The sequence below is a fragment of the Pocillopora damicornis genome, chromosome 8 (assembly GCF_964200805.1).
Source record: "Pocillopora damicornis chromosome 8, jaPocDami1.2, whole genome shotgun sequence".
Lineage (NCBI taxonomy): Eukaryota > Metazoa > Cnidaria > Anthozoa > Scleractinia > Pocilloporidae > Pocillopora > Pocillopora damicornis.
In genome coordinates this window covers 17979138-17991388 of record NC_142677.1, presented here as the reverse complement: position 1 = coordinate 17991388, position 12251 = coordinate 17979138, and the positions used below count along the sequence as shown (strand labels likewise).

At 38.9% G+C, this 12251-nt stretch overlaps 1 protein-coding gene across 1 annotated transcript in view; it reads left to right on the top strand.

Moving 5' to 3' along the window:
- Window positions 1–12251, top strand: part of LOC113678561 (serine-protein kinase ATM) — a 48651-nt gene that overhangs the window by 17235 nt on the left and 19165 nt on the right. The window contains exons 30-49 of the mRNA XM_089213860.1: window positions 217–387; window positions 1059–1219; window positions 1560–1827; window positions 2043–2149; window positions 2763–2886; window positions 3259–3582; window positions 4343–4420; window positions 4923–5075; window positions 5570–5699; window positions 6022–6210; window positions 6915–7011; window positions 7530–7677; window positions 8118–8309; window positions 8814–9003; window positions 10139–10346; window positions 10634–10878; window positions 11116–11174; window positions 11280–11363; window positions 11731–11795; window positions 12087–12194. Of these exons, the coding sequence (XP_089069986.1) occupies window positions 217–387; window positions 1059–1219; window positions 1560–1827; window positions 2043–2149; window positions 2763–2886; window positions 3259–3582; window positions 4343–4420; window positions 4923–5075; window positions 5570–5699; window positions 6022–6210; window positions 6915–7011; window positions 7530–7677; window positions 8118–8309; window positions 8814–9003; window positions 10139–10346; window positions 10634–10878; window positions 11116–11174; window positions 11280–11363; window positions 11731–11795; window positions 12087–12194 (3101 nt within the window). The remainder of the gene's footprint in view (window positions 1–216; window positions 388–1058; window positions 1220–1559; window positions 1828–2042; window positions 2150–2762; window positions 2887–3258; window positions 3583–4342; window positions 4421–4922; window positions 5076–5569; window positions 5700–6021; window positions 6211–6914; window positions 7012–7529; window positions 7678–8117; window positions 8310–8813; window positions 9004–10138; window positions 10347–10633; window positions 10879–11115; window positions 11175–11279; window positions 11364–11730; window positions 11796–12086; window positions 12195–12251) is intronic.

Genomic DNA, 12251 nt, shown 5'->3' with positions numbered 1-12251 from the left:
TGTTACCCACCAGCACTCTTCTATCATGTTTATCTTTTGCACGCAAGATGCTAGCCGTGTTTTGTTGGATCCAACAAGCTCTCCATGACTGCTTAACTTTTGCTTCGACCTCAATTCAGGCCTTTCCGAACTATTTAGTGCTTTGTTGGGTCACCTAACCCGATACACTGAAAAATTAATAGTAGCCTCACGGATTTTCTTTTGAATTCAATTTAGCCATCGCTCAGTGATGATGAGAGTGAAGATGAAGGAGTCAACAGGTCAAGCTCTATGTTGGCTTGCATAAGGCATATTGCTCTTGTAAGCCCGATCTGTGAGAAAAGAGCAGTTGCACTTCTCTTCCAAGCAGTTAAGGAACAGTATTTGGATGAGGATTTAGTAAAAAAGGTAGGACTATAATTAAAACGAGAGATGTAAGCTGGATGGCTGTGTTCACTGATTGGCTTGACAACAGTCTAAATGAGCTTGTATTCCATTCATACGGAATGGAACCTTATTTCATTGCAACCTTTTGATCATCCCTTTTGTTTGCATATAACTGATGAGTCTCTTCCTTCAGTCACTCCCTACAGGAGCTGTTTCATTCTACTGACATACCAGGTCGTTACTCAGTTAGCGCTGGAACATGTACGAGGTTTTCTCCTTAACCCCTCCCCTAAATAAAATCACTGTAAGGCTATGGACAGGCATTAGAGCACATTTTGTCTTGGATTCTGTTACGTTGGCCTTTCTTGTTGTGTATCTTTGTGGTGAGACAAACACCAACTCTGATAGCCTACGTTGCTGGCGGTCTGCAGTTTTGGGGGCGGAGAGGAAAACCTCAGACCGCCAGCAACGCAGTCTATAACTCTGATTTCCGAATGATTCGTCGTAAGAATTGATAGCATTAGTTATACGGGCGCCTTGTCCCCTTTACCCGCTGACTAAGTGTTTAGAAAACTTGTAGCCTGTTTGCAGAATGAAATTATTGTCGTTTTGGAAGTCAACAGATTATGTATTCTTATGTTTGAAACGTCCTTTTGACAGACTTATTGCATTTACTGTTTTATGTCGACCAGGTCCTTACTCAGTTAGCGCTGGAGTTGGGTTACTCTACAAGAGCTGCCTACTTAGAGAGTCATCTGAAATTCATCATAGATAAATGGCTAAATAATGGCTTCAAGATCACTGATTTCCCTTGCCAGATGATGGACTACGCGACAATTGTAGATTTTTTCCAGTACGTCTTATTAACTTCTCAGTCATTACAACTCAGAGCGGTTTTCACTACTTTCACCGACACGTGGCTGAATTATTGTTTTGGTATATACCACACAGAAATAAAAGAAAATGGTTTAATTCCGTCAATATACCAAAAAAAGGTCGGAAATTAAATTGTTGACACATGATTTGTCTCTTCGGCTGCTCGAAGGTGAATGGTACTTGCTAATCACCTCTGATCCAGCCAATCAGCACGCAGGAAAAGTATGATTCACCTGTGTGGTATATACTAATTATGGTGATTATGTGTTGGAAATCTTTTTCAATTGTATAAAATTTATCATCATTTCTAACCCAAGGTACCAGCATCCAGCTATTCTCGCTAATCTCATCTCGAGACCTGATACTGTTCATCAGTCCATTCCGCTGTTTGCAAATCAAGTCAACCCAAGCGGTGATTGCAGTGATTACATCACACAGAGCTTCTGCGACATTACCTCATTCCTGTTGCCATGGTTTGCTGCACAAAGCAGAACAGACCCATCTGACTTGAGGGACTCCAACGGAAAACAGGTTGCTCAGGCAACAAAAAGTCACGCTTTTCTCATCAGTATTCTTACTCAAGACGTGAGTACAGTTTATAGCTTTTTATAAAATCTAATTTTTAGAATCAATACCATTCTATGGACTCCTGATAGATTCGTGCTGAAAGTCAAATTGTTTTTGTCGTTTGTGTTGTTGTTGTTGTTGTTGTTTTTGTTGTTGTTTTGATGTTGAGAAAATATTAACGATGACGATGATAGATAGAAGATAACACAGTAAATACAAACTGTCTTTCCAAGGGGTTTGACAAGATTTTGGCGAAGAAGTTTGACGAGCAGATAGTGGGCCTTTTATTGAGGATGTATGAGCCAACTTCAGAGGGCTCAGATATATCCCAGTTTTCAAGGTAAGTAATCAAATTCAAATAAATTGGGTTATTTTCATGCTTTTGTATGGTTTTCTTTCACCACTGCCGTCACTCGCACTGGGTCATATGTGTAGTGACTGTTTTCATTTAATCATAACCGTTACAATTTCCCAAAAACAACGAATACATTTAGGACAAACAGCTCCGGTAGACTGTGTAAAGTATAAAATTCCTATGTTCTAGAAATTTCCCAGTTCTTTTTCATGGTAAGTGGTTATTGCTATGGTTATTGTGATCAATTCTGTGATTGGTGGATTTAGCTAAGTGGACTCCGTATGATTGGCTGCTTCAACTGTCCGGTAACAGGTGTCCGATTACAACTTTTCAGAATGATTAGTGAAAAATAAAGTAGCAAATGCACCAATCACATTTGAGGAAATTGTAACAGGACTTTGTGTCGCCCAATTTGGTCTGTAATCATACTAGTGATTAACAAATCGGACCCCCGCTCCGCGGTCGTCCGATTTTGTTAATCATTCGTATGATTACAGACCGAATTGGACTCTACTCAGTCCTATTACCATTTTAAATTAAATAAGGTATGTCTTTTCCCTAAAAGATATATAAACATTACTGAACTTGTCGATAACAGGGACACTGACCCAGAACCTGATCCTCCTCACTTCACGTCACATGCCATCAAGGCCACGTTTGACTTTCTAACACGTTGTCACTCTGGAGGAAAGTCATTGGTGTCTGTGCTTTGTAACAGCAAGGTATGTGATAACCGTACTACCTGAGTTATTGTAAGTGCTTTGAAGTGTGCTGGTGTTGTTGACCGATTTCATGGTTTTGGGGAGGTATTGAATTAGTTTCTATGTAAGAATGATGCAAGAGGGATATGATTTAAATTCAATAGTTTTGCTTATTGAAGTTTACTATGGAATTGAGACGCAGTATTTTCTAAACCTCCACAGACAGGTTAATTTTGTTATGTTTTAACGTTAATATAAGAGTTGTTCTTTTTTATTTTTTATTTTTTCAAGCGTGATATTATGTTCTCATTTTGGTCACAGTGTCATACTTTCCCGTAAGGAAGATTACTTCTAAATTGACTTTGAATAGCTACAGTATTATTCTTTCAACAGGATAGTATCCAAAAGATTCTCTTGTCTCTTACCTCTCGGATTGCTGGAACTCACATTATCCACGAAAAGAGAAGGGTTCTGTCCATGTACAGACTTTTTGTTCTCCTCCTTTTAAAAGATCTTCCTGAAGGTTTGGGAAACACATGGGCATTCTTCATCCGTGACGTGATTTACTCCCTCCTACGAATTATCAGTGACGAAACACAAGTAAGAACACGTTCAAAACGACAAAAACTTTGTCTTGTGGTTGATGAAGACTTGTTTTCGCCATGCTGCAATCTGATGTACCATGTTTCCAAAGCTGCCGTAGATTGTTGTAGCCAGGTAAGACAAAGGGCCCAAAAAAGGTCTTTCAAATAGCCCAGCACTCTAGTTGCAACCGTTTTGGTCGCCATGGCGGGTAAAAATAATTTTTGCGACTAAAATTTCGGCGAAAGTCACCAAATGGCGACGAACAAATTTGAAGGAAAAAAGTAAAAAAAGCTATCTTTGTTTGGTCGAATTATCAAACTTGCAAACGCCGGTAACGCAACATGAAGGATCCTTCCATTGATATAACGATTTTTTTTTCGGCGACCAAATTATTCTCTACGGCGACAGCTGAAGGTCGCCAAAAGGCAAATTTTTAAAAAAGGGAACTTGGAGCCCTGAAGTCACTTTACTCATTAACGGTAACTACACCTCTAGCACATTTTTCTTTGAGTATCGAAAGTAATCTAGGATTTCTCTGTTTTATTTTTCTGCGCTCTATTATTGGTCTAGAAAATTCGCACCATCTTCTTAATCATTCGGAGGCCATAAAGGGTCACATCTCATAGCCTGATCTTCTCTTGTTTTGAGTTAAGAATGTTTCATTCGGCTCCTTAATAAAAGACTAATCGGGCTCAATTTAAGTGTCTTACCATTTTCAATACGTCCAACTAGCACAATAAATTCTCTTATTTGGTAGAAAACCTCGTTATTTTTCCTACTATTTTGTCTATTTATTCCTAATGACATTCCCTTCTTTGGAAAGGAAAGAGAATTTCGAAGATTCGTCATTCCTTTAGTGATATAGCCATTTTTTTTTGTTTACCTTACAAAGGAATTTAAAAGCCATCTTCATGTCATAACAAGCGCGCTGACTCCATATGCCTTGGGCGATGATGAAAGAGCCGAAAAGGTATCTAATGGTTTCTATTTAAATAGATAATAGTCATTTATGGTAACTTTTAAAGATGTCGTGTCCGTAATTACAATTCAGCTCAATTTCCGGGTCTACTTCTGCTCAATTCTGTTTCTCTTTTCATCGCTGATTCATATTTTCTAAGTATTCCTTATTTTGCTGGTCATTAAAGACCATTTCCCGCCTCTAGACATTATCTTATGTCGCCAGACATGAGATTACTGTTATTAGATATCATTAATGTCATTAGACATCTTTCCCCATTGATAGACGTCAACAACCTTCCCAAGACATCATTTATCATCATAATATATCATTTAGGGTCACTGAACATCGTTTACTGTCACTAGAAAAAAGAATTGTTAAAAGATAAACCATACTTCCTGTTACTGCATGGACAACATTCACAGTCACTCCGAACATTGTTCCTTGAAAACATTTCTCTTTGGATTGAAGGGAAGTGTTATTAGGTATTCTATATTCGTTCTTTTATTTACAGGCCTTGGAATTACTTAATTTCTTGCTAGTGGACTCTAGTAAGAAGTTAGAAGATGCAATAGCCGATCTCGACCCATTTCCGGATACAGTGAAGTTTCAAAGAATCAACCAAAGCTATCAGCAAATACGAAAAAGCCGAACATCTTTGAGTGAGGTACGGAAGGATCATCGGGTTCTTATTATGATTATGGCATAACTGCTTCCGCTGAGAAAGGGCATTCCTTATCAGTATTTTAGTACGCGAGGACAATATATGATAGTTACAACCTCTTTACAAATGTGTTGATAATATAGCCATCTTTTATCTCAGTTCACCGGCTGATGAAGAAAGACCAGTAGCAGACCCCAAGGGAGGGTCAGGGGGATCCGGAACCCCCCACCCTCCCTCCTCATCATACCTGCAAATTTTGAAACGGCAGGATCGCATATCTCTTACAAACTGGCTGATTATTTTTTGATAACGACATTTGATTTGAAGAAGGCTGTGGTCACTCCTAAGAGTGAAAGTCTTAAGAGGCAATAGTAATCCGAGAAGGAACAAGGGTGATGGAGAATGAAACAGTGAAATGTTCTGTAACAAAATACAACCTGATAGTCGAGCTAAATTTGCACACTAATCCTTGTATGTTATCTTTGCATTTTTGACAGGAAATTGCCCACTTTTTGCTGGCTGACCCAAGCTCATCACCAATGAGCAGACTGGAAGGACTCCGGCTACTAAGGAATTCAATCGTTAAAAACAAAAACCAACTTGTGGAGCTTATGAACAGGACAGAAGGTAACAGTGTTGTTACTCTAGTATTCCAAGTTCATTTGGAGGCTGCCGGCGTCAATTTGTCTGTGGTCGCCGTTGTCCAGAGGGTGGTCAATGCTTCTTACCCGAGGAGTAAGATTACAGTTAACATTTTTTGGAGGGGGTTAGGGGTGAGCAGAAATGGTGCCGAGTTAAAAGCACTCCGCTCCCTCTGATGTGGGCCTAGTTGTTATTGGTTGGAGTCCTTGTTCCAAGGTTTTTAATGCATTTTCTCTAAGGTATGAAATCCTGAAAAAAAATATTCTTTTTCGTATGAGTTCCACAATAAGTTATTTGCTTTGTCCAGATGCTTGTGGAGAGTCAACCGCTAGCCCTGTAGCTGACCTCGTTCGTGGGCTCATTAGTTTGGGCTCTGCACTGACAACATGTGATGAAGATCAGGCTAAAGTTGTACTATGTGAAGTAGCAAATTGTTTGGGTGACATTGGAGCTGTGGAACTCTCTACTGTTTCGTTGGGGTCCAAAACTAGAACAGGTAATGCTGGCAGTTTTCATACAGTGCACTAATTGTAATAAGATATACATTAGTGAAACAGGAAGACGGCTAGGTGACCGATTCCGAGAACACCTTTGCGGCATAGAAAGGAAAGGCGAGAACGCATCCAAAACAGTTGCCAGACACGTTAATCTCCCTAATAATTCTAAGAAGCACATGGCAGTCTGCGTCCTCTCCTTACAGCTAGACTTGAACAAAAATGAACCCTTTAAATAGGAATTCTTAATCCCCACGGTATCAAGGAACGCTTTTTACTCAACTAATTTATTCTTGTTTTCCGTCGCCATCTTCCCACCAATAGCGTAGCTCAATTTTCCGCATATAAACACACACAACCCAGAATTCCTCCTCCTGACGAAGGGCTTACGCTCGAAACGTAAGCTTTGAAACTCTTTACGGCGGCCAATTAACAATTTCAACTCAGGTGATAAAACCAAAATTATCTTGTTATACTTCCCCACCGACGCAGCACCAAAGTTTCATCAGAAACTTACTCCTCGAACCCAATTAGAGCTCGAACCCAGGCCTCTTGATGCATAGTCTATTATGCTAACCATTAGCTAACCATTAGCAAACCGCTTGTTATTAACTCTTTCTTTGGGCTGCATTTTGATTTATTCTTAAAATAAATGGTCTGAAAATATGTGCATTTGAATGATGGTAATGTTTTTCCTTTCTTTCAGATTCATTTTCGTCTGTGGTTAGCAAATGTGGAGATTCTGTGAATCAGAGAAATGCTGCTATAGTCATACTCTTAAACTCATACCTCATCGACAAAAAGTAAGTGATACATAATATAAACTACAATTATTACTTACCAACAACACCAACAAAGACAGTTTGTTTTCAGTACTCTTCCTCGCCAAAATATGGTAGTACATACTTAAGCTGACAAATGAAATTGGAGTACTCTCTCTCACCTGTGGCCAGCTGTCTTCTTTCTACTTCAAGTTAAATGTTTTCGGTTTTTTAAGGAGTATGTTCAACATCAGGCTAAAAGTACAGTGATCCTTTTGACTTACGACAATTTTTTTTTCCGTCTTGTTCGTCATATTGCACTAAGTTCTGATTAATAGATCCTCCTAACAAATGTGAATGATTTTCTTTATCGCACTCTTTGACCTTAAACCAGAACGAATTAGAAAGGAAATAATTTCGAACTTACAAAACAATGCCTACTTTGCACACCAACTCTCGTTCTTGGAACAAGTTGTACCCATTCGCCTCAGAATTCTAATGACCTTTTGTCATTAACCCTTTAAGTGAATAGCAGCTCACTCTCGTAAATTATCTTGAAGGGTTGGCGTCGTCACAGCTGCCGCTTCGTGTTTAAAGAAAATCCTTTCCACATCCTCTGGTGCCGATCTCTTGAAGTCTTTCGAGGAGTCTAAGCAACAACAGCTTTTGTGGTACCTGGAGCCATTCAAACCATCTAAGAAAAAAAGAGCAAGTATTTTCTTATTTCTTTTTCTTTCTTTTTTTTGTATGTATATATATATATATATATATATATATATATATATATATATATATATATACACAACTGAATCTTTTTTCCAGTCGTTGCTTTAATTGTCAATAGATGGCAGTTTTTTTTAATATTGCTGTGCTCGCGTATCACGTTTTCAGCAGTTAATAAGAAATTCCATAGAATCTCTTGGTTGATGAAAAAAATGGGTAGCTTGTTTACGTTTAGTTTCAACGTGGAATCGAGTTGTACTTTCAGTGATTAAGAACTTCGAACGGATTACGTCAAGAATTTAAGTTTTGCCATCTGTCTTTTACTCGTTTGTATTTCATTGCTAAGAAATAATAAGAGGTGAATTCTTCTTGTTGAAGCGCGCAGTGAAGTCGGTTTTAAATTTGTACAATATTGCTTCTTGCAGTCTTCAGCCATGGACATAAGTTGTGAAATATCTAATAGCAGTCTTGAAGCTACAGAGTTATGGACACCCGGAAGTGAAGTCCGGGAGTACAGCCATGAACAGTGGCTGACAAGACTGGCCTGTACCTTGATCAAAAGTGGATTTGTCAAAGATGAAGTTCTTATTGTGTTATCCCCCATTTGCGACGTAAAGGTAATTTGGTTGGCATGTTTATTTTAGGCGTGTGTTCTGATAGTTATAATTTTAAATGGGCTCCCCTTAGGAGACATTTGGTTTGGTTTTCACACGGAGCCAAACTGCCCGTAGCACGCGAAAATGCGATTAAAACAAAGTAAAATCAAGATAATCCCTGATAACTTTCGAAATTCAAATAAGAGGACAATCAGGAAGCAACTATTTCGTAAGGGAACAGACTTAATGAGCTTTGTGATCCACCAAGAGGATGAAAAACAAAAAACAAACAAGCGAAAGCGCGTTGAAGTTTGACAACTTTCCCTTATACATCGTAAACTTTTAAATGCAAAAGGGATTAAACCTTACAGCTTCAAACTTTTCGAGGACATTGGTCGCATTTAGCAAATGTATCCCGCAAGAGATTTACACCTGTAATTTGATTATATCTTAGACATTTTGGCTGGCTCTAGTTATTTCCACTGCTAATGGATCCTTTATTTACCTGCGCTTATTTATTGACAGGTAGAGTTTGCTGAACACGTTTTTCCCTACTTGATACACAACATACTGGAATGTGGAGATGATGCCATCAGGACGACGTTGTCGGAACAGTTCAGAAACTTCTTCACTTTTTGTAATGGAACAAGTGTTGTCCCAAGCAGACCCAACTCTCCGTTACCTCCGAATCAGCCATCCTCAAGCAAAAGCGAAGGTGAGATAAACGTTCTTGTTAGTGAATAGATTATATTTCGAAATGAAAATCGTGTAGTAAAGTTTTGTGGTGTTTATATTTCCGATGTGGATCGGAAAGTTTCAACAGCATATCAGCCAATCATAGCTGAGAATGGTTCATTTGGTGACACGGACTCAGTCTCCTTTATTAGCTGAGGAAGACTCGAAGTATGTTGTCGAAACGTCGCAATCCCTATTGGAAGACACTACAACATGAGGCAAACGATTATATCCCACAACAGGAGTATATATTGCAATGAATGACCACAATGTGTCTGTTGTGTTTCTTTGTTTTATTGTGATGCTTCTCCATCTTCTTATTTCAACGAAAAGTATCTCACGCATATCTTATACAAGTCTGCATAGCTTCCGTGAGATATATCAGTTTTGTTTCCATAACGTGAAGCAACGTGGAATATCGCAAATCCTTTTAAACAGGACAATGGTCAATCGCAAGTAACCTCCAGCAATTCGTCATCTCCCTCTTTCATTGTCCTGGTACTCATTGGTACTCCTTGGGATACGTCTCTCTTCACTTCTTTTACAATTCTTCTCTGAAGTGTGGGAGAGACGGGTTTGAATCCCGTCGAAGCTGAAATTTTTTTCCAGGCTTCTTTTCTGAAGTTTCTTAAGTTGCCGCCCCCCTGCGAGGGTCCTCTCTTCACTTGAATGTCATTTTTATGACAACTTATGATTTATTTACTTGAAAAAGAAAATTCCTTACGCTTCTCTGTGTAGAGGAAAGTGGGGTGCCAGAGAACAGAGCGCAATGGCCTCGGGCATCGCTGAACCTGGATGTTTTGTTCCGGAGTCTAGTGCTTTAATCGTCAAGTTACCGCCAGTGTCTCACACAATCTCATTCAATTTGTCCATATCGTTGTCGTTCCTACGTACACGAAATGCGACGCCCAGCTTCCACGTCCCTTCAGTGATTTCTCAGTCTTTAGAAGCCCTTCGCTCCAATATGGAAAACAAGAACCAACCTTCTTGTTCCATCTTGTGCTTTGTGCTCAACACCTTCCGACCATTACCCATCTGTTGAAGTTCGTGATCAGCTGACTTCCAAGTGGTTCTTTTTTTTTAACTATTGATTATCTGAATTTTGTACTTTATAGTTAAGAAAGAGAGTATTCGCACAATGCTGGCCGTTGTTACGTATCTTCGAACCCAGAACTTGCCAAAAAAGGGACGAGGCCAAAGCACTTTATGGGACAATAACTTCTGGCTGGACTTAGATTACTTGGAAGTTGCCTCAGCAGCTCAGAGGTGTTCTGCATATTTTACAGCCCTTCTTTACACTGAAATATGGGCTGATATTCAAAAGTAAGTAACCGATTTTAATGTACAAAATATAATGACAGTACAAAATAGGTTTTCAAGTTACGATTGTGCTGTCATTGTCACTCGATCAAATTTGATCGAATCTTCCTCTCTGTCTGATCCCAGAGAGCGTAACATAAGGATTTACGCCATTATGGTTCATAGGGAATTAGAACTAACAAAGAACTTGCTGGCACAAAGAGTCTTGTTAGGAAACTCTTTGACCATAATGCCGTCAATAATTTCTTGGCTAATTACTGATGGATATATCAAATTGATTTGATTTGCAGATCAAAGCCCGACTCTTTGGTGTCTATTTCTCTACCAACCAACAGTCAAAATCTGGAGATGGAAACTTCTACAAGTCAGAGCAGCGATGAAAGCATAAGCAACAGTTACCAGACCCTAATTCTTGAGGCTTATGCGGCTATTGATGAACCGGACAGCATGTATGGCGTTGGGGCTGGGAGACTGGCTGATATTGACTCCCGTGTTAGGACATACATGCATGAGCACGCCTGGGAAAAGGCCCTTGGTAGGAAGAACATGATACGTTAATTGTGTTGTGTGGTGTAAATGCTCAATGGCAAAAGCAAAAAAATAAAAAAGAACAATTAAAAAATTTTAAAATTTAGTATAATTTTTTTCGAGATACTCAAATCCTGACTGTCGTTTTTACAGACCTGACTTTTAATCTAATCAGGAGTCTTTCAAATTGGGTTCTCGGTTAAACATTCCTGTATCTATTTTTTCCTCTGTTTCCTTTTTAAAGGTGCTTGCGACCTTCGAATGCAGAACATCCCCGACTTGTCACAGGCTGGGTTATTACAAGTTAGTGCTAAAATGGCTTCATTGAATTTCATGTTTCTGCAGTTAACATTTATTTTCTCAGAAATTTGTAGCCATTATTTAATAATTTTTGTTTCCATTTAACAGTCGATGAAGAACTTTGGTCTTGACCATGTTATGAGAATTTATTTGAAAGGTCTGTCAGTGGAAAATCCACAAACGACACCTGAGGTATGAATTTTTTTTTCCTCGCAGTTGACCTGTAACATTTTAGGGGGTGATTATTAATGTACTCCAAATTGCCTTGAAGTTTCTTAGGGTATCAAAGGATGGCCATAGCAATTTTCGCTTGAGGATGTATGTGTTACCTTTTTTTTAGTCTCTTCCTTTCTCCTTCTTCTTCCTCTTCGTTCCCATTCCCCCTCTACTCCTCGACCTCCATAAATCATTTTCCTTCTGTTATTATTATATTTCTATTTACCACATCTTTCATTTCAACCTCTACAATTTTTTAAGAGTATCATTTTTTCTTGGATTTATGAGCACTTCTGTGGATTCACAAGCTTGTTCGTTCACCTGTGCGCTATTCTTCCCTTAGGTTACGGAGTTGCAGTTTGAGTCTGCTTGGCAGAACTGCTTATGGGATTTGGACACAAGCTCAAGGTATATTATTTTTTAATTACTGGATCAAATGTCCTTTTCTTACTTGCAGTAAACTTTGCTAAAATATACACGAAGTGTGGACAGGGAAAGGAGGTAAGGGTGTGGGAGGAAATAAAATGGTTCCTCCTTTTACACTTCACTACAGACATCCCTGAACAAACCTTGATGTCAACTGTCCACTTTTCACCTGGTTTTCCTCTCCCTCTTTCCCTTTCAATATTCTAATTCATGTCGGTGAATTAGCTGGTATTACTGCAACGTGTTGTGGAAAAAAAATTTTTGTTTTCTTAGTGTTGGCTCGGACACTCCTCATGGATTTCATCAGTCCTTATACAGTTGCTTGTGTGCCTTACAAGATGAAGAATGGGAACTATTCCAGTATACCCTGGACAATACAAAGTAATTATTTATCAAGATAAATGTAGCACCTTACGTTAGCGAAATAGGCATGTTTAT